This window comes from Esox lucius, chromosome 8, assembly GCF_011004845.1.
Source record: "Esox lucius isolate fEsoLuc1 chromosome 8, fEsoLuc1.pri, whole genome shotgun sequence".
In the NCBI taxonomy this organism is placed as follows: domain Eukaryota; kingdom Metazoa; phylum Chordata; class Actinopteri; order Esociformes; family Esocidae; genus Esox; species Esox lucius.
The window spans coordinates 13,098,811-13,122,787 of record NC_047576.1 but is presented as its reverse complement, the minus strand read 5'-3'; the positions used below and the strand labels follow the sequence as shown (position 1 = coordinate 13,122,787).

The window sequence follows — 23,977 nt, the reverse complement described above, 5'->3', positions numbered from 1 at the left end:
AAATATCTTCCCATAAGTGACCCATAAACGTATACTGTGCTATGTCCGGTCTATGAGAACAGGCTGAACATCCTGAAATGTTTGTAGGCCTAGATATCATTGTAAGAAATAATACTGTAATCACCATTGACATAGTCATGTGGAATGTATAAAAGACAGACGGTAATAGGCTAATGCATGTATAATAAGATGCATTATGCCATCTGGTGTGAATTCTATAATTGTCAGTAGTATAATAGCTCTAAAATGTTCATTATTTTAAATGTAATTCATGTAAATAATTTGAAATGTTGTTTTGCTTGCAAGAACAATATTTGTCTTGCATTTCATTAGATTATAGGATCATATTTCCAACCCTTATTGCTCAACCCCTTTCCCTAAATAGTAACTTTATATAGGGGAAGGCATCTTTATGAATTAACAAGAATTGTTTTATTCACCAAATAAAATTGTCTGGGTCATATGCGCAGAATACAACAGGTGCTGGACCGTGGACCCTCGAGTGTAATGTAATGTTTACAGGCGCTCATATCTGAAAAGGAGCTCAGACAAAAAGTTGAAAAACAAGTAGGCCTATTATAACAGGGAGAATTAAAACAATGGAAACAATATAATTAGCTTTTCCATGTTAAGCCACAACAGGCTGGTTAATTTTTGACCAAGTGAACATTTGTGTTCCTAGCGTATAGATGTTTAATCATATATTTTATGCACTGCAGTGAAGTGCGGAGCGCACATTGAAAGCGGAACGCAGCAGCGTCTGCGTGATGATGTTTGAAGTGACGACACCACGAAACCATGGGACAAAAGATTACTGAAGCAGATAGATATCAGGCTGGAAGCAACATCCATCCGACCTCCGGTGTTCGTCCAAGCTGTGGTGATAAAATCCGTCTTTGAAATGCTTCAGTTCAGCGTCAGGTTGTGCGGTGTCTCCACTGTCGTCTCGCTGCTTCTTGCGGGGCTGGCGGCTGGGTCTTCTGATCTATTTGACAACCAACTAGGCGACATCAATTACTGCAAAAAGCAATGCCAGATCACCATCAAAAACAAAAGTCCAGCTAAAGTAAGTGATAGCCTACTTGCCAACGCTATATACCTATTTTGGGAAATTAGAGAAAATCTGAATATATTAGGTATACGTCGTCAGTGTGACAGAAATGTCTGTTTTCTTACTAGATTTGCTACCATAAGTAGTCTACTTTCGACAACGACTACATCCGGAATTGAATACGGTTTATCGATAACCGATAGACATCCCTTTTATCTTTAAATGCTGTCAATCTGTTGTCTAGTGGGCTATACTTTATGGCCAATGCATATACATTATCTTTCATGTTTATGTTTGCTTATCAATCGCATAATAAGGGGGTTACTTATCTTTCTGCACTCTGGACATTAGGCCAGAAATATCGTTTTATGACGCAATTTCTACGCTTTTCGCTGCTCTGATCACCCGTTACAATTCTGAACACCAGTTCTTCAAAAGCGAATTGCAACTTGTAATGGTTCCCTGCCTCATTGTGAATCGACTTTGGCCTATTTATTAGTCTATGAACCGCGTGCAACATACGTAAATAATAACTAATTGATTAGTATTCTAGCTATGTTTAAATACTCATAAATATTCCTATAACGATAACTCCCTCGACTAGGCTGCTATTTTCTCACCTGCTTGCCTATGCTCAGCTCAGGTATGGTTCACACATGCTGGGCAGTGCAGAGCTGCAAAATGGATCTCCGTGAACTATGCGGAATCACCTGTTTTCAGAACACTGCACCAGCCTATAGGCCCTAGTGTATGCCTTTGATTCATTAATGGAACAGATTAACATCTTAGTTACATTGCTTGGATATATTTTTAGTTTTCTTGGATTTATTAACTATATCTTACACGTTGGAGTAAATAAATACCTATAAATGAACCATGAATTATGAGTCAAGTCCCGCTAGATCTGCAGTGACCAGGGAAATAACGCAGCAAATTGAAAGGATGACATGCTTGACAGTGTAAATACGCCTGTAAAACAGTTAATGGTTGGACAAGGGGAATGTTTGTGTTTGTTTCACGTTCCTTTGTCAGTCGCCCGGGGACGCTGTTTCGTTCTGCTTTAGTGGAACCAGGATGGAAAAAATCCTAATCAATTAGAACATTCCATGGCACAACATTATTTGCACGTGTGCCCCCAAGACCAATCATTCTTCACCTCATTTAAAATATTACGATTGTGTCTTGAATTTGTCAGTTGAAACACAGTCACCTAAAATGATTGCCAGCCTTGATCAAGATGAGCAAAATTGCTTGTATATAAAGAACAACACAGATAATGAGCTCAAAAACATGGAAAAAACATCTTATTTTATAATAAAACAATAACAAAAAAAACGTATTTTTAACAGAATTTATTTTTCTTTAAAAGATAGATGTCAGCATTATTAATTCTCATAAGGATTTTTTAATAAATAGAATCATACCAAATATAATCTGCATTTACATTTTACTTTCTAAGTACATGTCAGCATTAAAGAGATGTTTGCATACTTCCATGGCATCCTATTTCACTTGGATACAAAAAGTGTTAAACATGCATGTAAAACTAATTTGCATCCATCGCCATGTGGGTTCCTTTTTTAGGCAAGCCTTATTAACACATACATTTTCATGAATATAGTCTAGTGTGCGATTTGTCAGTTCCTGCACTTTTTATCCCAAGTCAAGCGCTGCCTAGAATTTACATAAAAGTATTGGCACTTGGATTGGGGCTGTGTGCTGTGGTCAGATGAAATGAAAATAGATCTCTTTGGCAATGTCGAAAGATTCATGTCTGTACAGGGAAAAACTCATGCCTATTGTAAAATATGGTAATAGATATTTTATGTTATGGGGCTGTTGATCCTGCATGACTGTGTGGCCACACACAGCTCCAACGTCATCCTTAGTTTGCTAAGACACTAGCATCCTGGGTCTCATCTCCAACAACGATGAGACCGCTTACAGAGAGGAGGTAGGGGACCTGGCTACATTATTCCAGCATAACAACCTCTCTCTCAACGTCTGCAAGACTAAGGAGATGATCGTGGACTTCAGGAAGTGGCGGAGGGGGGGGTCATGCCATACACATCGATGGAGCTGAAATGGAGAGAGTCTCTGACTTCAAGTTCCTTGGTGTTCATCAAAGATGGCCTCACCTGGTCCAGGACTCGGCAGTGCCAACAGCCCAAAAGAGACTATTCTTCCTGAGGAAACTCAAGACGTTTGGCATGTCTGCAAAAACTCTCACCAACTTTACAGGTGAACCGTTGAGAGCATCCTTTTAGGCTGCTTTACTGCCTGGTAAAGCAGCTTCTCTGCTGCTGATTGCAAGGCCCTCCAGAGGGTGGGTAAGTCTGCGGAGAATGTCATGGGCTGCCATCTCCCCTCCGTGCTAGGCATCTAGCATACACAATGCCATAGGAAAGCACAGAACATCTTAAAAGACTACAGCCACCCAGGCTATGGTCTGTTCACACTAATATTTATAATATTTAATATTTCTACCCATATTGTTCATATACCCCTTTCTTCTCTATTTGGAATTGCTGCTAGATAACATTCTGTATATTTTTGCTTTTTGTATTTCCTAATTTTTACTGCGTAGATGTAGTCTGCCGTGTCACAAGAATTTCATTGTTCAAAATCACGCTATGTTATTTGGTGCATTTGATAAATAATTTGACTTTGACTTCTAAAACATTATTAAAAGTATGTAGAATTCCTTTACAATGTTCATAGTGTTTGTTTTTTCTGCAATTAGCAATTACATTTTTAAAGATTTGTTGGTTTGAACAAAATCTTGAAAATATAGCGATGTTGACCTTTAATGATATCTCTAATCATTCCAGTTTTCGAAAGCATGTCAAAAGAGCTAGGTAGCAAAAAAAGGAGATTCCGTTTCTCTTGACGACTTCGATTGACCTATATTTTATAATGATTCTGTTTCTATGCTTTTATCAGTTAGTCCTCAATTGAAAGAGCAAATGGACACGCCTTCAAACAGCTCCTGTGTGCCTAACTGATCAGGAATTCAACTAACAATTTACTGAATCCACAGTTCCTTTATAGCCCAATCAGTGTGGTTCCAACAATTGTTTTTGTAAGAAGATACATTTGGGAGGACATTTCTGTGCTGGAATTGAATCTCACAAATTGATTGGAAGTCACAGCAATGTCAAGTAGCCTGGACACTCTGTGTTCAAGTGGTGTGTCACACTTGTTTTGCTCACACAGTCTTTAGTAGTATTGTCTTATCAGAACTTTTTGCTGTGATGAAATTTGTGGCCTCCCTTCATTGTGACAGCATCAGGAAATGTAACAAGTTCCAAGATATTGTAGTCTGGCAGGGCAGTGTCTTGAACCTGTGACCTTCAGCTCCCCAGGCAGGGCACACTACCCACTGCTCCAAATAGGGATATCCCTTTTGGAGGGGCGAGTAGCGGCCCTACCAAGGTCGCTACAATATTTTAATCCAAAACCTGATTGTCTCTACCAGGAAGCTGAAACTTGACCTCAATTCCATCTTCCAGCAAGAAGTGACCCCACCCAAGAACACATCGAAATAATTAATTAACCACAATCAAAATGTTGCCATGGCCATTGAAAACATGTAGTTGGAATTGAAGAGGGCATTCCATAAGTGCAAACAGAAATATTTCAAGGATTGGTGAAGATTCTGTATGGAGTAATGTTGTAAGAACCCTTACAATATGTTAGAATGTTCATCAGAAAGAGAGGCTCAGTGTTGTTATCCTTGCAAGGGGAGGCTGCACAAAGTAACCATTCTCTTTGTTCATTCTCTTCACTTCCACTTAAACTGTTTTGAAGGGATTGTAGTATTATACTCTTGAAGAGCTCATCAATACAACAGATTTCCTTGCAATCAAATTGGGCAAATTTACATCTTTTGATCTGTAGCTAGCCAATTAACTTCATCATCAACATGGCATTTACTTTCAGATCTATTTGTTATGTAATATTAGCAAACATTTTTTGCTTGTGTCACATACTGTAGCTGAATTTTAAATTATTTATTTCTAGCTACCATTAGCTATGCACTTGAGCAAGTGCACCCTATACAGTGGCGGTAAAAAAATATTCACCCTCCTTGGACTTTTCCAGATTTTATTGTGTTACAACATGATATCAAAATTGATTTAATCTGTCTCTGATGAACACAAAGAAGTTCACAATGTCAAAGTAAAAAATAAAGTAATCTTGTTGCATCTTTTTCTAAATGAATTACAAATATTAAACATAATATAATTGATTTACCGCCTTTGGTAGGACACACCTGAATGAGATGTGGGGCAACCAATTGTCCTTAAATGTCTTGAAGTCACATAATTAGTTGAATGGAATCCACATGTTAGCAGTTAAGGTGTTTCACATGATTTCCAGTAAAATACACCTGTCTTTCGTAGGTATTAACAGTTGGTTAAAAAAAAAAAATCCTAAAAAAAAATTATAATGAAGATGAAGGAAAATTAAAGTCAATCTGGAAAAAGGTCCTTCAGAAGCATCAATCAAGGTTAGGATGAAAATCTCTAAGTGAATATCTCTATTATTAGGAAATGGAGAGAATATGGCACAACTGAGAATCTATCTAGAATAATCATCCTTAAAAACTGAGTATCCATGCGAGAAGAGCATTGGTCTGGAGGGCCAAGAAGAGGCATATTGCAACTCTAAATAAGTCCAAAGGATTTACAGTCTTCCACGGTTAAGCTGGGAGACACTGCACGTACTCCAACAATTTCCTGAGTGTTTGACAAAAGTGGCCTTCATTGGAGATTGGCAAAAAGAAAAAAACTCTGCCAGAGTTTGCCAGAAGGCCTGTGGGATACTCTGAGACTAAGTGGACAGAGATTCTATGGTCGGATGAGACCAAAATAGAGCTTTTTGGCAATAATGTAAACAACAAAGTACACAGAAATCCTCAGGCAAAACCTGCTGTAGTCTGCAAGAGACCTAGAACTTGGGAGAAGATTCAGCTCCCAGCAGAACAGTGACCCCCAAAAAATTGCAATATCCTGGAGGGGCCTGGACTTTAATCCAATTGAGAATAAATGTAGGCATGAAAATTGCTGTTTCACCAAAGATCCCCATCCAACTTAATGGAACTTGAGCAGTAATGAGAGGATGAATGGGCAAGAATTGCTGTGTCGAGATTTGTGAAGCTGCAGTAGTAGACTTAGTCAAATAGATCCGTGGCTGTAATTGTTGCCAAAGGTGCCTCTTTTTGACTAAATTTTGACTAAATATATACAGGGGTGAATACTTATGCAACCATGTTTTTCTGTTTTGTATTTGGAAATAATGAACAAGAATTTGTAGATTTTATTTTTCATTTTGACATTATGGACTCTTGATGAACAGTGTCATGAACTAAATTAAATTCATTTTGATTTCATATTGGAACACAATGTGGAGAAGTCCAAGGGGGTGAATACTATGCCTGTCAAGTTGCCACTCTATGCAATCCTATGTGTGGTATAGCAACATTTTACCACACATAGGATATCTGCTATGTTTTAAACAGTCATAAATAGTGTACTCCATATATAATGTACTCCTATATTTTTCTTTCTCTCCCGAAGGACTCCATACTGAATGCATGTCACCGTGGTTGCCGTCTCTACTCCATCTGTCAGTTTGTCAATGGCAATGCTGGCTTCAACACCAGCCGAGAGGAGTGTGAAGGAGGTAAGAAAGTCTGACTGGCCAGCTAGATAGGACAATTAGAAAAATCTGATTACAGTTATTTTAAGCCCTGGCATTTGGTGACAACTACCTGCATATACCCTCCGATATTTGACGTCCAATTGCTGGTTGGTTTTTGTAATTAAAAAAATGCTCCATTATTGAAAGAGATGAATTATTTTGCTCCATTAAAGATCCTAACAAGATTTTGTCTATTTCAAACAATCTCTCATCGATAGAGGCAGGTGAGTGTCCACCCCAAAGTGTCCTTCACAAAGTATGGGGTCACGAAGACACCTTTCTTAATCAATGAAAGGTTTTAAAGAAACAAGCTGGTTGATGACACATTATTGGATTACTTCATATATAGGCTCTGTAGCAGGTATTTTAGAATCAGATGACCAGTTTAAAAATCCAGGTGGGCAGATACAGTGGGGAGAACAAGTATTTGATACACTGTCGATTTTGCAGGTTTTCCCACTTACAAAGCATGTAGAAGTCTGTAATATTTATCATAGGTACTCATCAACTGTGAATGAAAATCACATTGTATGATTTTTAATTAATGAATTAGCATTTTATTGCATTTTATCAGAAAAGCAGAACTTAATATTTGGTATAGAAACCTGTTTGCTACTACAGTGAGTTACTGTAGTTCTTGACCAGGTTTGCACACACTGCAGCAGGGATTTCGGCCCACTCCTCCATACAGACCTTCTCCAGATCCTTCATGTTTCGGGGCTGTCGCTGGACAAAACAGACTTTCTGCTCCCTCCAAAGATTTTCTATTGGGTTCAGATCTGGACACTGGCTAGGCCACTCCAGGACCTTGAGATGCTTCTTACGGAACCACTCCTTAGTTGCCCTGGCTGTGTGTTTCAGGTCGTTGTCATGCTGGAAGACCCAGCCACGACCCATCTTCAATGCTCTTACTGAGGGAAGGAGGTTGTTGGCCAAGATCTTGCGATACATGGCCCCATCCATCCTCCCCTCAATACGGTGCAGTCGTCCTGTCCCCTTTGCAGAAAATAATCCCCAAAGAATGATGTTCCCACCTCCATGCTTCACGGTTTGGATGGTGTTCTTGGGGTTGTACTCATCCTTCTTCTTCCTCCAAACACGGCGAGTGGAGTTTAGACCAAAAAGCTCTATTTTTGTCTCATCAGACCACATGACCTCTCATTCCTCCTCTGGATCATCCAGATGGTCATTGGCAAACTTCAGATGGGCCTGGATATGCGCTGGCTTGAGCAGGGGGACCTTGCGTGCGCTGCAGGATATTAATCCATGATGGCGTTGTGTGTTACTAATGGTTTTCTTTGAGACTGTGGTCCCAGCTCTCTTCAGGTCATTGACCAGGTCCTGCCGTGTAGTTCTGGGCTGATCCCTCACCTTCCTCATGATCATTGATGCCCCACGAGGTGAGATCTTGCATGGAGCCCCAGGCCGAGGGAGACCGTCATCTTGGAACTTCTTCCATTTTCTAATAATTGCACCAACAGTTGTTGCCTTCTCACCAAGCTGCTTGCCTATTGTACTGTAGTCCATCCCAGCCTTGTGCAAGTCTACAAGTTTATCCCTGATGTCCTTACACAGATCTCTGGTCGTAGATGATGAGATCCCCAAACTCTGCAATTTGACATTGAGAAATGTTATTCTTAAATTGTTGCACTATTTTCCTGCTCAGTCTTTCACAGAGTGGTGAACCCCTCCCCATCTTTACTTCTGAAAGACTCATCCTCTCTATGGTGTTCTTCTTATACCCAATCATGTTGCTGATCTGTTGCTAATCAACCTAATTAGTTGTGAGATGTTCCACCAGTTTTTAGTATTACGCAACTCTTCCAGTCTTTTGTTGCCCCTGTCCCAGCTTTTTTTGGAACATGTTGCTGGCATCAAATTTCTTTCTGGACATTTCAGAAACAAGAACATTTCTCAGTTTCAACATTTGATATGTTGTCTTTGTACTATGTTATATGGAATATAGGGTTTAAGCTCCTGAGACCCTGTATCCACATATGAGGACACTGTTTCAGTAAAATAAACCCAAGGTCATCATACAAGGACATGTTTTCTTCTGAAAAGTACTTCCTGTTCTAAGACAATGCTAAGATATAATACTTATCAGGTCCTGCTAATCTCAGAAATTACAAATGCATACATTATCAAAGCTCAGGTCTTAGGAGGTTAAATGATTTGCACATCATTGCATTTGGTTTTTCTTTATATTTTACAGTGTCCCAACTTTTTTGGAAACGGGTTGTACATAATACACAGCCTTGGTTGTGTGCTTCTGGTTGAATAGTTCTTTAAAAATATATATTCACAATCTTTACACGTATCTTTTCAAGTGAAAGGATAAGTGTGTCCAAAGTTTGACTGGTATTGTATGCCTCAACAGAATTCTATCTCTGAGATCTACAGGGAGTTCCTTGGACTTCATGGCATGGTTTTTGCTTTGATGTGCACAGTGGTGTGTAACCTTATATAGACAGATGTGTGCTTTTCTAAATAATGTCCAATCAATTGAATTTGCAACAGACGGACTCCAATCAGGTTCTGGAGACACTTAAGGATGATCATAGAGTTCAATTTGGAGTGTCATGGCAAAGGTTCTGGATATTTGTGATTATGGGGTATTGGGTGTAGACCGATGGCAAATGAAATCTATAACACATCAGAATGGGGAGAAAATGTAGGGGTCTAAATACTTTTCAAAGTAATGGCAATATTTCAAAAACCCTGGATGTTCTTTATTGCTTAAAAGCCTTTTAACAATACAATTAGAATAGTAACAATTACTTTTTTTGTCATACACATGGTATATGGTTTCATACACCACAGCTTTTAGGAAATCAGTATCCAAGATTTGAACCACGTGGGACCAATGTAGAATAAGTATAAACAGGATAAGCAGTTTGATGTAGCAACTATGCCAAAATAATTGTCTGTGGCAAAATGACAAAAGTAACTAACAACCAGATTTTTGTCTAGACATTTTATGAATGTACTTACCAACATTTAAAACCTTTTTTGGATATTTTGCTAATAAAAGCAATAAGGACTCAAGAGGCAGTGCTAACTCAGGATTAGAGTCACTGGTAGATACCTTTTACTGTATTCGTGCCATCATGTCTTTAGTACAGACAGGGTTGTTTCACCCCGTTTGCATTTTCACTGTGAATTCTTATTTTTTTACTGTTGTATGACAGTAGGATAGAAATGGGTTCAGCTGTAATGTTCTTTCACCTCATTAATCATTAGATTATGTAAGAAATATGTTTAGCAACGATTACATCTGAGTCCTCTTAGACAAGTCTATAAGAGCTTTGTACACCTGTATTAGTGTGCTTGTGTGTAATGCAGGATTACCTAAATTGATGTAAAATGATTTTCCCACCTCTTGACTATTTTCCCACCTCTCTCTCTTGCACCTTTTTTTTTTCTCCTCTTCATGTTCTCTCTCTCTTCATAGCCTGCCAGGAAGCTTACAGCAAGTTGCTGGAACAGGAGGCATGCAGTACTGGTTGTACCAGCCAGCCCTCTGAACCAGAGATCAAGAGGAGGAAGGTGAGCACAGTTACACAGAAGACATTTATTAGGCCTCTCTCACTCTGTCTCTCGGACTCTGTCACACACACACACACACACACACACACAAAAACACACACCTGTGTCTCCCACCTAATAAACACCCCTTCACACTGTCACCGTACTTTGTCAGTAAACGAAGGCATCTGAACTCTGTGCTGCCCGTTGTCTCCTTCAGCTGAAGGCCATGGCGCACCGTCCCAAGCCCCCCTCTGTGATGGAGACTGTGTCCAGCTGGTGTAACGACATTGTCAGCTCTGCTCAGAGCTTCATCTCCTCCACCTGGACTTTCTACCTGCAGGCTGACGACGGCAAGGTGGTCGTCTTCCAGGTGAGACGCTGTCAGTGTGGGGCACTCGGCGGGAGAGCCGGTATTCATTTTGGGAGTGTCCTGAACTCCACACGGCTTTACAGCAAACCTCGGGGGGTGGCAGAATATAACCTTCCTCAAACGCGAGGGTTAAAGCAGTGTCTAGTATCAGTATTGTACATGTGTTTGAAGTATTAAGTGACAGGCTGGGTGGAGTCTTTAGTCCACAACAACAAGCGATCTGTAAATCCGGAAATAAAATAGAGGCAACGTGAAATTACCAACAAAACATTCTTCATTTGGTGTCTTTTTGTAGCCTTAGGTGTGATGGATGGATGCCTGTGTTTTATGGCAGTGACATACTACAGCTCTGCGCTTGCTAGCAGGCCTGTTGTTTAGTGGGCAACTGGCTGGCTGCCAGCCGCTTGGCAGATTGACTGGGGGTGAAGAAACAACAGAACACTAAGGCTGAGGGACAGCTCAAAGAAAAGCCAAGCCACCTCTGCAATACAAATCACTGCTGCAGACATTCAGGCTGAGTAGCTTCTGCAGAGGGCTGGACAGGGAACGTCAGGGTACAAGGATTCAGTTGGAGGACAGAGCCTTAGGCGTGACACGAAGAAAACTGTTAGAAGACCCGCAGTGCTTGCAGTTTGTCCAGAGTATGTAGTATTTTTTGCACTAAACTTTAAAACAGGTCAATTCCGGGCATCAAAGTGAGTATGAGCCAAATACATTTTTCAACAAGTTCTTACGAGTTCTTTTTTTTAGAGAGAGTAAGAGAAACACTGTGTAGACTGAATGGCACCTGGGCTTAGTTTTGAGTAGAAAGTCTATTTGGGACAAGGAATTTGTCTTTAAATCAATGTACTGTTGAATGAGTTGTTCTCTCCATTCACTTAATCGCTTAATTAAAGAAATGTGAATTTATCTTTAGAAAATAGATGGAAAACCAGATGTAAACAGAGGTATTTTGCTTTGGGAGTTACACATGTAGAATGGAGACTATATTTCCAAGCACTTTTTAGGCTTTAGCTCACAGGGCTAATGTGGTCTTGATACACGCAACCATCTGGAGATTGATATCCCGCCTGTCACAATTAGGCTTTAGTTCAACATGACGCAGACCACCTGGGTCCTATATTAATATGGGTTACCCACTTGCTTTTTTCCCAAACAGTTTGTGTTTGGATGCAAATGTGATCAAAGCAGCTTCTCTGATTGCTCCAGGCCAGCCACCTGGATCTGAGGGATGCAGTCTGAGTCCCGGTCTTACAAGCAGCAGGCCCTCCGTCCCTGTAGCTGCCTCTCGGAGCGTGGGCAGAGCTCCAGTTGGGTAACATCCATCCGTCTCTTGCCCACGTTTGACGTGGGATAAGTGGAAGCCTCCTTCTTAATCACACTTACTCATGCCATCCCAGCCTCCCAGTGTTTCAGGAGTGCTCCTCCAAGGTAATCAGGGAGAATCAAACTGTTTCCTCTGGGCTGACAGGGAGTAAACACAGCGGACATGGCCCTCTCAGCACTGATTGGGGGAGAGTGCTTGTTTGGAAAAGGGGTTGGAGTCTTGTTTCAATTTCTTCTGGGTCCAACATGCACATGATATGGGGTCCCCCCCCCTTGAAAGAATCAGTGAGATATGGAGATATTATTTCTATGACATTCCCCTCCCTTTAAAAGAAAGTGAACCCAAATAAAAGAAAGCATTTATAAGGGAAGGGAGCTGGTTTGGAAACAGATCCCTCCGTCCCATGCTCTCTGAGCCTCTGAAGCTAGAGCACCTTTAGTATTCTGTGCCATAATGCATGACAGATGTCTGTCAGGGGGCAGACCTGCTCTTACTGAAGCCCTCAGTCCCCAGTCTGTAGCCAATGACTGCCAACCTCCTCATATGTTCCCTCTTCACGTTGCCTCTGCCACCAATGTTACATCTGGGTCCAATGCGCTTTGTAAAAGCACTGCTATCGATAAATGTTATTGGGAAATGACTTAGACAATCTGGTTAAACTGTTGTTATTTTCTAAGAGGCAGACGCGTCACGAGCCTTATTGTCTACTACATGCCCTTAAAAAAGGTAGAACCATATAGTGTTCATCGGGTTGGCCCCATTGGGGAAGCGATTTTTGTGCTAGCTGTAACCCTTTGCAGAGGTTTCAATCTACAACCATCCATGAAGGGTTCTAGAACGATCTTTACGAAGGGTTCCACCAGATGTATTAGCCTTTAAAACTAAATGTATAGTGTGTATTGTAAATCCTACTTTAAAGGCCTAATGTACATATAATCAGTGGTATGACAAACTCCTGGTTTACAGGCAGCATCTGGCCTGGAAGTCACATTTTGCTAGTCTGCAAAGGGATGTTTTTTCATATTAAAATCCAGCCAGAGTTAGGATATCCAACAAGTGCAATTGTTACTCACCCTTAACCATTATTCGGAATGAGTGACAGCCAGGATATGGGGGATTTTATACTGAGACTACCTCAATCATCTGTCACTATGGTGGAAAGCCTAGCAATTAGAGCATTGCTACAGCAGTCAAACTGTTGCTCTATCAAGTCTGTCACTGTGAAAATCGCTTTGTCCTTGAGCAAGGCAGTATACCGGGCCCCAATGTGTCAGCCCCCTGCACTTGTGATTGGGTTAAAAACAGAAATTACTTTTGGTGGCCCTGTATTCTACTGATGACTAAACTAATTGAATTCTTTAATTGAATTCTTTAAATCTGCACTGGAACAATTGTCTCTAAATGCTGTCTGTAATTTACAAATATAAACAGACCGCATTACTTTATTTAGAGAAATGCTAATGATTTTCTCATTTTCTTTTCAATTTTCTTTCTTTCATTTTCTTTTCAATTTTTATTACAATTGACTTGATGGTGCTAATCAATCGGATCCACAGTATGAGTATTTCCCATATATGAACAGAGGTGATCATATACTTTTTGTCTCAGAGTGAGACAATACTTGTTTCATTCAGGCTATTCATATTGATCGGCTAAAATGTCAGATTCACTCAGCAGCAAAGCCTCCTCTTACCTGGAGTACACAGAGTTTAAAGTGCTCAGTAGAGGGTAACCAAAATCCTCTTTTAATGAGTTCTCCAGGGGAGCCAGAAACACTGTCTCTATAATGAAACGCACAATCATGCCTCTGCTGATAGAGCTGTGTGTGTGTGTGTCTCTACACACACAGAGATTTAATTTAACTTAACATAACTGATGCATGTTTGCTCACGCACTGTACTGTACAATTGCTATTTTTTTAAGGTCTTCTTTCAGAGATATTTTACAAGGCAAGTGACCTTTCCATTCCTCAGAGATGGTGAATGGTGGACCAGTCGGTATAGCCTCAGCAATGGGCAGCCATGGGGTCCTTTAAATGACCTTAGAAAGAAAAGCTGATTTATATTCTACCAGTGTGACAAAGAACAATCTATACTGTCTACTATATGCTCTGTGGCCATTTGTAATAGGTACACCAGTTGTTCATGAAAATGGATGGCTCCAACAGACCGTGAGTTACGTGGCCATAACATCAAGCAGTCAGACAGTTGGCAAGGCACTCAGTTACTGTTTTATTGAACTTTGGGTGCTGTCAAGCCCAAAAGGCTTCCAGAAAATGCAACTCTTTGTCGTGTACGGTATGTGCCGATGTTTGCCCCATGCCAGCGAAACCACTCGCTTTCAAACTTCGATGAGGTATGACAGAGATTTTACTTACAACTGAAAACACATCCAGAACAAAATGGAGGGTTCAGTTTTTTCTAATTATTTGGAAAAGGCCTGGAATTCGTCTTTAATTGTTGATCGTGGCAGATGTGCTTGTTCCAGTTACTCTGGAAAGACTGACAACCAGGGCTTTCAATGAACAACAGTGTCTACAGCTTAACAAGAACGGAGGGATGAAAAAACATCCAGTCAGTAGCAGATGAGGAGCTGGAAGAAGAATGACAAGAATCCTACTAGCTAACAGATGGGCCAAAAAAATGGCAAAAAAGAGGCTTCAGCACTGTTCAATCTACACCTCAGAAGGATGTCATTCCATAGCTGCAGGAATTAGGGGTGCTGGAGGTTTCTTGGGTGCTGAAGGTTTCGGGGGGTACTGGAGGTGCTGCATCTCCCCCCTCCAGTAGCCCCCTGTAGTAGCCCCCTCCCCCTGTAAGTGCGTCGCCAGGGCCAATATGCGCACGCCGTCTGTCCATCCACCAGCTAGACACGTGTCAATACAGCCAATCAGGAGCTTGTTACTGTGGCCGGTGGGCATGTGTCATCCGTCCGTTTCTAACCAAAATATCTATGCTCAGTTTAACCATTACACGGTGTGAATAATTGGCTCGATTCTAGTACTGTATTGTAGTGTTTGGTATTTTGGAAGTCTGCAGATGGCTGAGGTAGATAGTGCCTGGCCTACAACAGAACATACTACCTAAGTAACCAGCAAGTATTGTCATTTCTATGAGTAATCGTGGTCGCACTATACCTAAAAGAGCAGCTGCGTCTTTTTCGGATGTACCTGTCCAAGTGTTCTTAGTTAAAGCTCATGTTTTAACCTCACCGTGTTGAACGGCTCCCTTTTTCTGTAATGTTCTAGGGAATCATTACATGTGATGACTTTGGTTGCGTTTCCACCAGAGCCAGCCGGAGATGGAGTACACTCTGCCGGAGCTGCAGGCTCCCCGCTCCAGTGTGGCAGACACGCCGTGGCCTCAGGTCCACTCCCACACACAGAGACCCCACGGTGAGTAGCCGAGTGCCTGCAGCTCGGTTACAGGCTGACATGCAACAGACACACTGATGAGAAATGTACACGTGGACATAAGAAAATAGAACGCGCCCTATTGATCTCAGAGGGCTGAAATTAGCGTACACATGTTTCACATTACAAGCTCCATTACTCCTCCGTGTTCACTTCTGCACAGGAGTTAAAGGGCATGGGGAGAAGGGAGTAGCCAGGGGAGGAGGAAAAGGGAAGCACCCAGCGGTCCAGCAGCATGCAGAGGACACCAGCGCTGAGCATGACTTCCTGGGCTGCATGTCAAGGTGAGGATATATTGAACAGGGACAGTGGTTCTCAAGCCTCTCCTGGAGCGCCCTGGTTTCTCACATGTTGTAGCCTTGAACGGGCTCACCTCAATCAAGTAGTCAAGTGACTGATGATTAGTTGGAAAATTGCTTCAGGTGTGCTAGCTCTGGAATACATCTAAGAGCCTATTTAGACTTCAGCAATCACAGGGTGAAAGCACTCTATACATGGAATGGCTGGGGGTCCTCAGGAGAGGTTTAAGAACCGCTGATTTAACCAAATCGACCCTTCTGGGTCCTGTAATTTAATAGTTTAACGAGTTAGGGCCTGTGTCATCACCTAACCCCCCCCCCCCCCCCCCCTTGTTCCGTCAGGCGCTCCGGGCTGCCGCGCTGGATCCTAGCCGCCTGCCTCTTCCTGTCCATCATGGTGATGCTGTGGCTGAGCTGTGCCAGCCTGGTTACAGCACCAGAGCAGCACATCAAAACACAGGTAAACACAGAACCAGAGCGGCACATCAAAACACAGGTAAACACGGAAACAGAGTGGCACATCAAAACACAGGTAAACATGGAACCAGAGCGGCACATCAAAACACAGGCAAACACGGTACCAGAGCGGCACATCAAAACACAGGTAAACACGGAACCAGAGCGGCACATCAAAACACAGGTAAACATGGAACCAGAGCGGCACATCAAAACACAGGTAAACACGGTACCAGAGCGGAACATCAAAACACAGGTAAACACGGAACCAGAGCGGCACATCAAAACACAGGTAAACACGGAACCAGAGCGGCACATCAAAACACCGGTAAACACGGTACCAGAGCGCCACATCAAAACACAGGTAAACATGGAACCAGAGCGGCACATCAAACCAGGCAAAACTGCCTGCCTCTGTATTTCAGAAGAAAAATGGCTAACCAGCAACGGTCCTACAGTCTCCGCTTGTTAGAGGAATTGTTAACTCGCTGGAGTGTTACGTCTTACCATGTGTTTGCCTGGGAGGGGACACGGCCTAAACACAATGGGAAAATGTCTGTTTGTGGGAATTAATGACTGATTATTTATTCCAGCTGAGTATCAACGGAGACAAGGAGTTTCTAGATGACGTCCAGAAAGTTAGCCCCTACCACCTTAGTCCCGTGATCGCTGTAGCCATCGACCAACCAGAGGAAAGCGAGGAGGCGGGACCAGTGCCAGTCAAGGTTGACCTAAACAAGACTTCTCTCTAAGGGGACCAATGTGATTGGTCCTCTAGTGTCTTGGTTAACATTATCGTAAAATGCTCCCTCAGAGAAAAAGGGTGGTGGGGCAGAAACACAAATATTGTTTTTCTTTTATAAATGCATGGCCCCATCTCTTCAGTGTTGTTTTCTCTAGTGAGTCTGCCCATCCGATAGCTTGTTATGTTTGTCACTGTGTAGAATACTCTTTTTCAAGATTCATACTGTCCATTGGTAGATCTCACTAAGAGCTTGAAGATCAGTTTGTCACCACCTTCTTCTACATATCGTTTTATATATGACAGTGCAATTGCTTAAGGCTTCCTTAATAGACAGTGTAACTATATTAAATGTAACTACTTTGATCCGCCTATGAGAAAGTCAAGGAGAAAAGGTGAATGTAAGCTTAACGCTTTTCTGGCTTTTGATGTCAAGGGGGGAAAGGAAAGGACAAGGACTAGAATTCAGATTGAAGGTGAATTACAATTTTCCTCATGCTCTTACATTTTTTTGGAATTAATTGGTGACTTGCAAAGAGAAAAGGTATTGAGATGTTCAAAATGCTTTGAAAGCTACAGTACATTGTGAACACTGCAGGGGACAATAGCTACCAGTGTTCACCTTTGATGCTCTGCTTGATCATCACTAACGTGAAATATGAGAAGCAAATAACACCTAAGAGAAGGAAATAAATTGTATTTATAATTTTCCTCACACAATGCATGAAAGGGAATTCAGAGATCAGATGTAATACTCATATCATTGAATTTGACATTTGGCAGAAAAAGGATATGAGCTAAAATGATATTTGGCACAGCCTCCGCTAAGTGTGTGTGTCTGTGTGTGTGTGTGTGTGTGTGTGGTGTGTGTGTGTGTGTGTGTGTGTGTGTGTGTGTGTGTGTGTGTGTGTGTGTGTGTGTGTGTGTGTGTGTGTGTGTGTGTGTGTGTGAGGAAAATCACAGTAATTGGTGCTGAATTAAACTGGAAGTGAACCACCCAATCATTGTGTGTATTTACGTATGCCTTTTTGTATTTATTCAGAATCAATAAATGTAAATGCTCATCTATCCAAATCTATCATAGTGCAACGACTGTAATATGACATTGTACCCCTTTTATTATTACTAAATATCCTCAAGGATTAGACCTATAAGCTCTTACGCTTTTACATGTGCCAATGCGCTTTATAATAGTAGACTGTTTTGTACAAGCACATAGCAAAGGGATGACCAATGTGATACACAATGCAAGGCTTTTAGAATAGACCTTTGTTATGAACTTAAATAATCAATGAGATTTCAGTCCTCTCCTCAGTGCTGTTGATGTCCAGTAAAGCTACTGTACCTTTTCATTTTGCTTGGTCACTGTGCATGCTAGTATGCTACAACACAGTAAATAAAGCCACTCATTTCAATATGGCAGGAAACTAATGTAGACTTATGATTTTTTTGGTTTCTGTTAAATGTTGAATAGGATGTTATGTTATCATTATAAGCTCATGATTTAAGGAAAGAGGCAGTATGGACTTACTGTGCATATATAAGCCATTCAAAATCCATCCTGTGTCTAGTGAAGGTTACACCTTAACGATTGGAGTTTCAAACTGTAACATTTTAATTTATTCGTTTTTAATTAAAGACATGACATGATGAATAAAGTGTTTTCATGTTAAACAAGGTGATTACATAATGGTTTTGTGTCACTGCACCCATGTAGCTCATCTATGAATTATAAATTAAGTATTTTATATATATCAATTTAGTCGCATCATTACAATTGTCAATACACTATCATTCCGATTATGTGTAAAAACAGCCTAAACTTTATCACAAGATCTCCCCAGACTTTTCTGTGTTATTTCAGAAACTCTGTACTCCCCTGTGAGACATTTCAGTTGCAGGGAAGAAGTTAGGGAACCACACCAAATGCATCTGGAACTCATTAGGAACCCTTCTGTCCAGACAAAAGACACACGTTAGAGTGTGGCTGACATGTTTTTTCCCTGCTCCATTTACAGCTTGTAAAGGGGTCAGTTAACTGTTGCTTTTTTTGGGGTGGATACTGATTCAGAATAAAATCCAAGTATCACTGTACACTTATGATTGCATGAAATTAACTTGGGGAAAAAACGAATAGGCTATAGGATTTTCTCCACATGGTGGCGCCAAAGCAGCTTACTGGTTTCATGTTTCCCTGTTCTAGGTTTGTGCCTCCTGAATTCTACTGTCTGACACAGTCAAACTTTTTCAATCTGCCAAGCCATATTCAAAAATAATTTATATGTTTTGATTTTCCAGTTAGAATTTCAAACCTGTCTTTTACTGCTGTCAGGGCCCAGTTATATGGATCTTATGGGAATGTACTGCAATGTTGTGCAAATGTTCGTATTAGAAATACGCTTGGTTGTGGCCTTCGACTCGTCCTGCGGTGTAAGCCACTCTGCTGCAGCATTGTCTTTCAGGAAAACTGTATTTTCCAACTGTTTCTGTTCAAGTATAAACACCCCTCACAAACCAATAAAATAATATCAATAATAATAATCATTTTCATGAGAATCAATCAATCTCATCTTCTATGGTGAATGTTTGACTTTACAAGTCTTAAAATTTTTTTTAAAAGAAGCACATGTTACCCTATGTGTGCTTCTGGACACATCTTTGATGTGACGGCACCATATGTTTCAATTCAAGGTGTGAACTTGGCTCTCCTATGTGCTGTGTCTCCACAAGATGGTGTAACCTGGCTTAGAAACAAATACTAATGCCGAAATATGTCAAACATATCATGTTTCTGTCCATCACAATGTTTATTCCCACCTCAATATTTATGTCCATGTACCAAGGATCTTATAAACCCTAATTTCTTATGTGAAAATACCCTATGGTTTATTATGCGTACATGAAATGCATGCACTGGAGTGAACCCTAACACCTCCTTAGGGATTTACAGTACAGAAGGCACGACTAGGATTTAATCATGTTCTATGGCGGAGCAATGAAACATTACAAACACATATCTTTGAATTTTGCAAAATTATAATCTCAGACTTCTGGCTCTGAATGGGGATTTCATATCAGTCATAATGATCCTGAAAAGAGTCATGGTTTATTAATCTCTACAGCTATTCCAAAATTGTCTTCGTGTGTTTCTTCCCTGGCTTCCTCCACTTCATAGATATTAACGTCTTCCTATTTGCAAGATGTCCATTTGCTCACCCTCAGCCTATCTCCATAATGGCCAGCCAGGCTGTGTGAATATTACACAGGGTGAAAACAATGTGTTGTGGTGCATATTTAAACATGGCCCCCAGCTTCATCAGGACCCATAATGAGGGAAAGACATTCTCCCTCATAACTTGAGCAGAAGCCTGTTCGTGGTGGAGGGGATGAGTCAGTCTGGAGACTGGCTGGCTGAGCTCCTGACACATCCAGGGTGGAGTGGCAAACAATGCCCCCCTACAGCCATTCAGGAGCACTCCGGGGGCTGAGTCTCCCAGCGGCTCTACAGACTGAACCTTATATCTCATTGTAACTCCGCTCCAGTAACGTGACCCATCCAGACTGTCTGCAGGAACGAGGCAGAGGCTGCCGCTGAGACCCCATTGATAATAATGCTGAATGAGTGGGTCTGCTGAATGGGAAGACACAGGGATCACGGATCTGTTTAGGAGACGTCAATCCACAAAGGATAAAACACACACCACGGTTTTTATGTAGGCTGTGTTAGTTGTGATACAGGCACTTTAATGCGAATGCATTCTGCTGGCTTCCTGATCACTGTGACATCTAGTCTTTAAGGTTTCATCTTTGCATCTGAAACCTCAAAATGTGACTTGACAGATACAGTGACCTTCACAGTTCCAACAGAGGGTAAAAAGCTGTCTAACAGAGGGTAAAAAGCTGGGTTGTGCAAATTCATGTTGGTTCAATTGACATGGAGCTCTGCTTTGTTAGTCCCCACTAACAGCTGTGTGTATGACCACAGAGCCTATAAGCCTCACACAGCCTACCAGCATGGTGGTGGCACTGATGTCTTACCCAAACATGAGCTCTAAAATGATCCACTCTGCCGTCTGCATTACTGTGACTCAGACACAGGGGGAGCCATGGATCCAGATTTGAGCGCCGCTTCGCATTCACATTAGTTCCTAAGGGCTTGAGGCACTATAGGTTTCTTCCACAGGCTCCCACCTTTCCTCTCCTCTCCCCCAGCAGAACAGAGGCAGAGCTGCTTTCTTATCTGGCCAAACCTGCTGCTGTTGGAGCCAACCTGCAGTGCATTAAACAGCACTGGCCGACACCGCACATGCATAGCATCACTGGACAGGAGAAACCATCAGAATAATGACAAGGGGAAGAGGGAGAGAGGGGGACAGAGATATAGAAAGAGCTGGAAGTGGAGATTGAGGGGAGTGATGATGTATCCCACGTGGTCATGCATTCTGTGACATTTCTGAATAGTGCTGGGTAGTTGATTGCAAGGGAATTCTGTTGTTTAATCTTCTAGTGAATGTTTTCTTGTTGTTGATTGGGAATTAGTCATAAGTCAACTTAAGATCAATAAATATCATAATTACGCCATTTTATAGCAGTCAACAGCATTCAGGGAACTTCTGTTCCTGACGTGAGAATTGGTGCTGCCTCCATATAAGACCAAGACTTGAGACAAAACTAAAACAATTTCTCTCATTAGGTCAGAATAGCTGACTCTTTGGATATACATAATGTGGTATGTTTGAAATGTACAGTATATACAGTGTATAACATTGTTTTTAATGGTATCCCGTAAAGACTGAACATCTGGATGGATTTGATAATTAATTGTTAGATTTGAAAAATTCTACAACACTGTTTCCAAAAAATGTGTGACACCGCGTTAAATGCAAATATAAATCCCTATCTTTAATTGAAAATAGTACAAAGACAACATATCAAATGTTGAAACTGAGAAATGTTATTGTTTTTGGAAAAATACAGCTCCAGAAAAAGGTGCAGTGGTCTCTTAATCTTTTCCGGAGCTGTACATGCCCATTTAAAATGTTATACTAGCAACACATTTCAAAAATGTTGGGACAGGGGCATGTTAACCACTGTGTTGCATCACCTCTTATTTAAACAATACTCTGTAAGCATTTGGGAACTGAGGAGACCAATTGCTGTAGTTTTGAAAGTGTTTCCCCATTCTTGCTTGATATTGGATTTCAGCTGCTCAACAGTTCAGGGTCTCCTTTGTCATATTTTTGTTTCATAATGTGCCAAATGTTTTCAATGGGTGACAGTTCTAAACTGAAGGCTGGCCAGTTTCTTTTACTATGGAGCCATGCTGTTGCTATATGTGCAGAATGTAGTTTGGCATTGCCTTGCTGTAATAAGCAAGGCCTTCCCTGAAAAAGATTTTGTCTGGATGGCAGCACATGTTGCTCCAAAACTGTATATATTGTTCAGCATTAATGGTCCCTTTACATGCCATGTGCACTAATACACCCCCATACCATCACGGATGTTGGATTTGATATGTGCACTGATAACAAGCCGGCCTTGTCCCTTGCGTACAGAGATTTCTCTGGATTATCTGAATCTTTTAATGGTATTATGTATCGTAGATGATGAGATCCCCAAACTCTGCAATTTGACATTGAGAAATGTTCTTCTTAAATTGTTGCACTATTTGCCTGCTCACTCTTTCACAGAGTGGGGAACCCCTCCCCATCTTTACTTCTGAAAGACTCATCCTTTCTATACCCAATCATGTTACTGACCTGTTGCTAATTAACCTAATTAGTTGTGAGATGTTCCACCAGGTTTTAGTATTATGCAACTTTTCCAGTCGTTTGTTGCCCCTGTCCCAGCATTTTTGGAACGTGTTGCTGGCATCAAATTCAAAGTGGGCTTATACACTCACCTAAAGGATTATTAGGAACAACATACTAATACTGTGTTTGACCCCCTTTTGCCTTCAGAACTGCCTTAATTCTACGTGGCATTGATTCAACAAGGTACTGAAAGCATTCTTTAGAAATGTTGGCCCATATTGATAGGATAGCATCTTGCAGTTGATGGAGATTTGTGGGATGCACATCCAGGGCACGAAGCTCCCGTTCCACCACATCCCAAAGATGCTCTATTGGGTTGAGATCTGGTGACTGTGGGGGCCATTTCAGTACAGTGAACTCATTGTCATGTTCAAGAAACCAATTTGAAATGATTCGAGCTTTGTGACATGGTGCATTATCCTGCTGGAAGTAGCCATCAGAGGATGGGTACATGGTGGTCATAAAGGGATGGACATGGTCAGAAACAATGCTCAGGTAGGCTGTGGCATTTAAACGATGCCCAGTTGGCACTAAGGGGCCTAAAGTGTGCCAAGAAAACATCCCCCACACCATTACACCACCACCACCAGCCTGCACAGTGGTAACAAGGCAAGATGGATCCATGTTCTCATTCTGTTTATGCCAAATTCTTACTCAACCATTCAAATGTCTCAACAGAAATTGAGACTCATCAGACCAGGCAACATTCCTCCAGTCTTCAATTGTCCAATTTTGGTGAGCTCGTGCAAATTGTAGCCTCTTTTTTCCAATTTTTTGTGGAGATGAGTGGTACCCGGTGGGGTCTTCTGCGGTTGTAGCCCATCCGCCTCAAGGTTGTGCGTGTTGTGGCTTCACAAATGCTTTGCTGCATACCTCGGTTGTAACGAGTGGTTATTTCAGTCAAAGTTGCTCTTCTATCAGCTTGAATCAGTCGGCCCATTCTCCTCTGACCTCTAGCATCAACAAGACATTTTCGCCCCCACAGGACTGCCGCGTACTGGATGTTTTTCCCTTTTCACACCATTCTTTGTAAACCCTAGAAATGGTTGTGCGTGAAAAGCCCAGTAACTGAGCAGATTGTGAAATATTCAGACCGGCCCATCTGGCACCAACAACCATGCCACGCTCAAAATTGCTTAAATCACCTTTCTTTCCCATTCTGACATTCAGTTTGGAGTTCAGGAGATTGTCTTGACCAGGACCACACCTCTAAATGCATTGAAGCAGCTGCCATGTGATTGGTTGATTAGATAATTGCATTAATGAGAAA

General features: G+C 41.4%; 1 protein-coding gene across 1 annotated transcript; it reads left to right on the top strand.

The window, feature by feature from the left end:
* The first annotated feature begins 761 nt into the window (after positions 1 to 761).
* On the top strand, positions 762 to 18,573 carry tmem59l (transmembrane protein 59-like). Its single transcript, XM_010871710.4, has 8 exons — positions 762 to 1,066; positions 6,634 to 6,739; positions 10,212 to 10,306; positions 10,506 to 10,658; positions 15,274 to 15,379; positions 15,561 to 15,681; positions 16,039 to 16,156; positions 16,746 to 18,573. The coding sequence occupies exons 1-8, from the start codon at positions 902 to 904 to the stop codon at positions 16,902 to 16,904; spliced, it is 1,023 nt and encodes a 340-aa protein (XP_010870012.1). The 5' UTR covers positions 762 to 901; the 3' UTR covers positions 16,905 to 18,573.
* Positions 18,574 to 23,977: the final 5,404 nt, after the last annotated feature.

Bases quoted from the DNA above. Each gene is read 5' to 3' on its own strand.
- tmem59l (XM_010871710.4), top strand. From the start codon at position 902: ATGCTTCAGTTCAGCGTCAGGTTGTGCGGTGTCTCCACTGTCGTCTCG. The intron at 10,659-15,273 runs GTGAGACGCTGT...CGTTTCCACCAG, and splicing joins GCAAGGTGGTCGTCTTCCAG to AGCCAGCCGGAGATGGAGTA. The intron at 15,682-16,038 runs GTGAGGATATAT...TTGTTCCGTCAG, and splicing joins TTCCTGGGCTGCATGTCAAG to GCGCTCCGGGCTGCCGCGCT.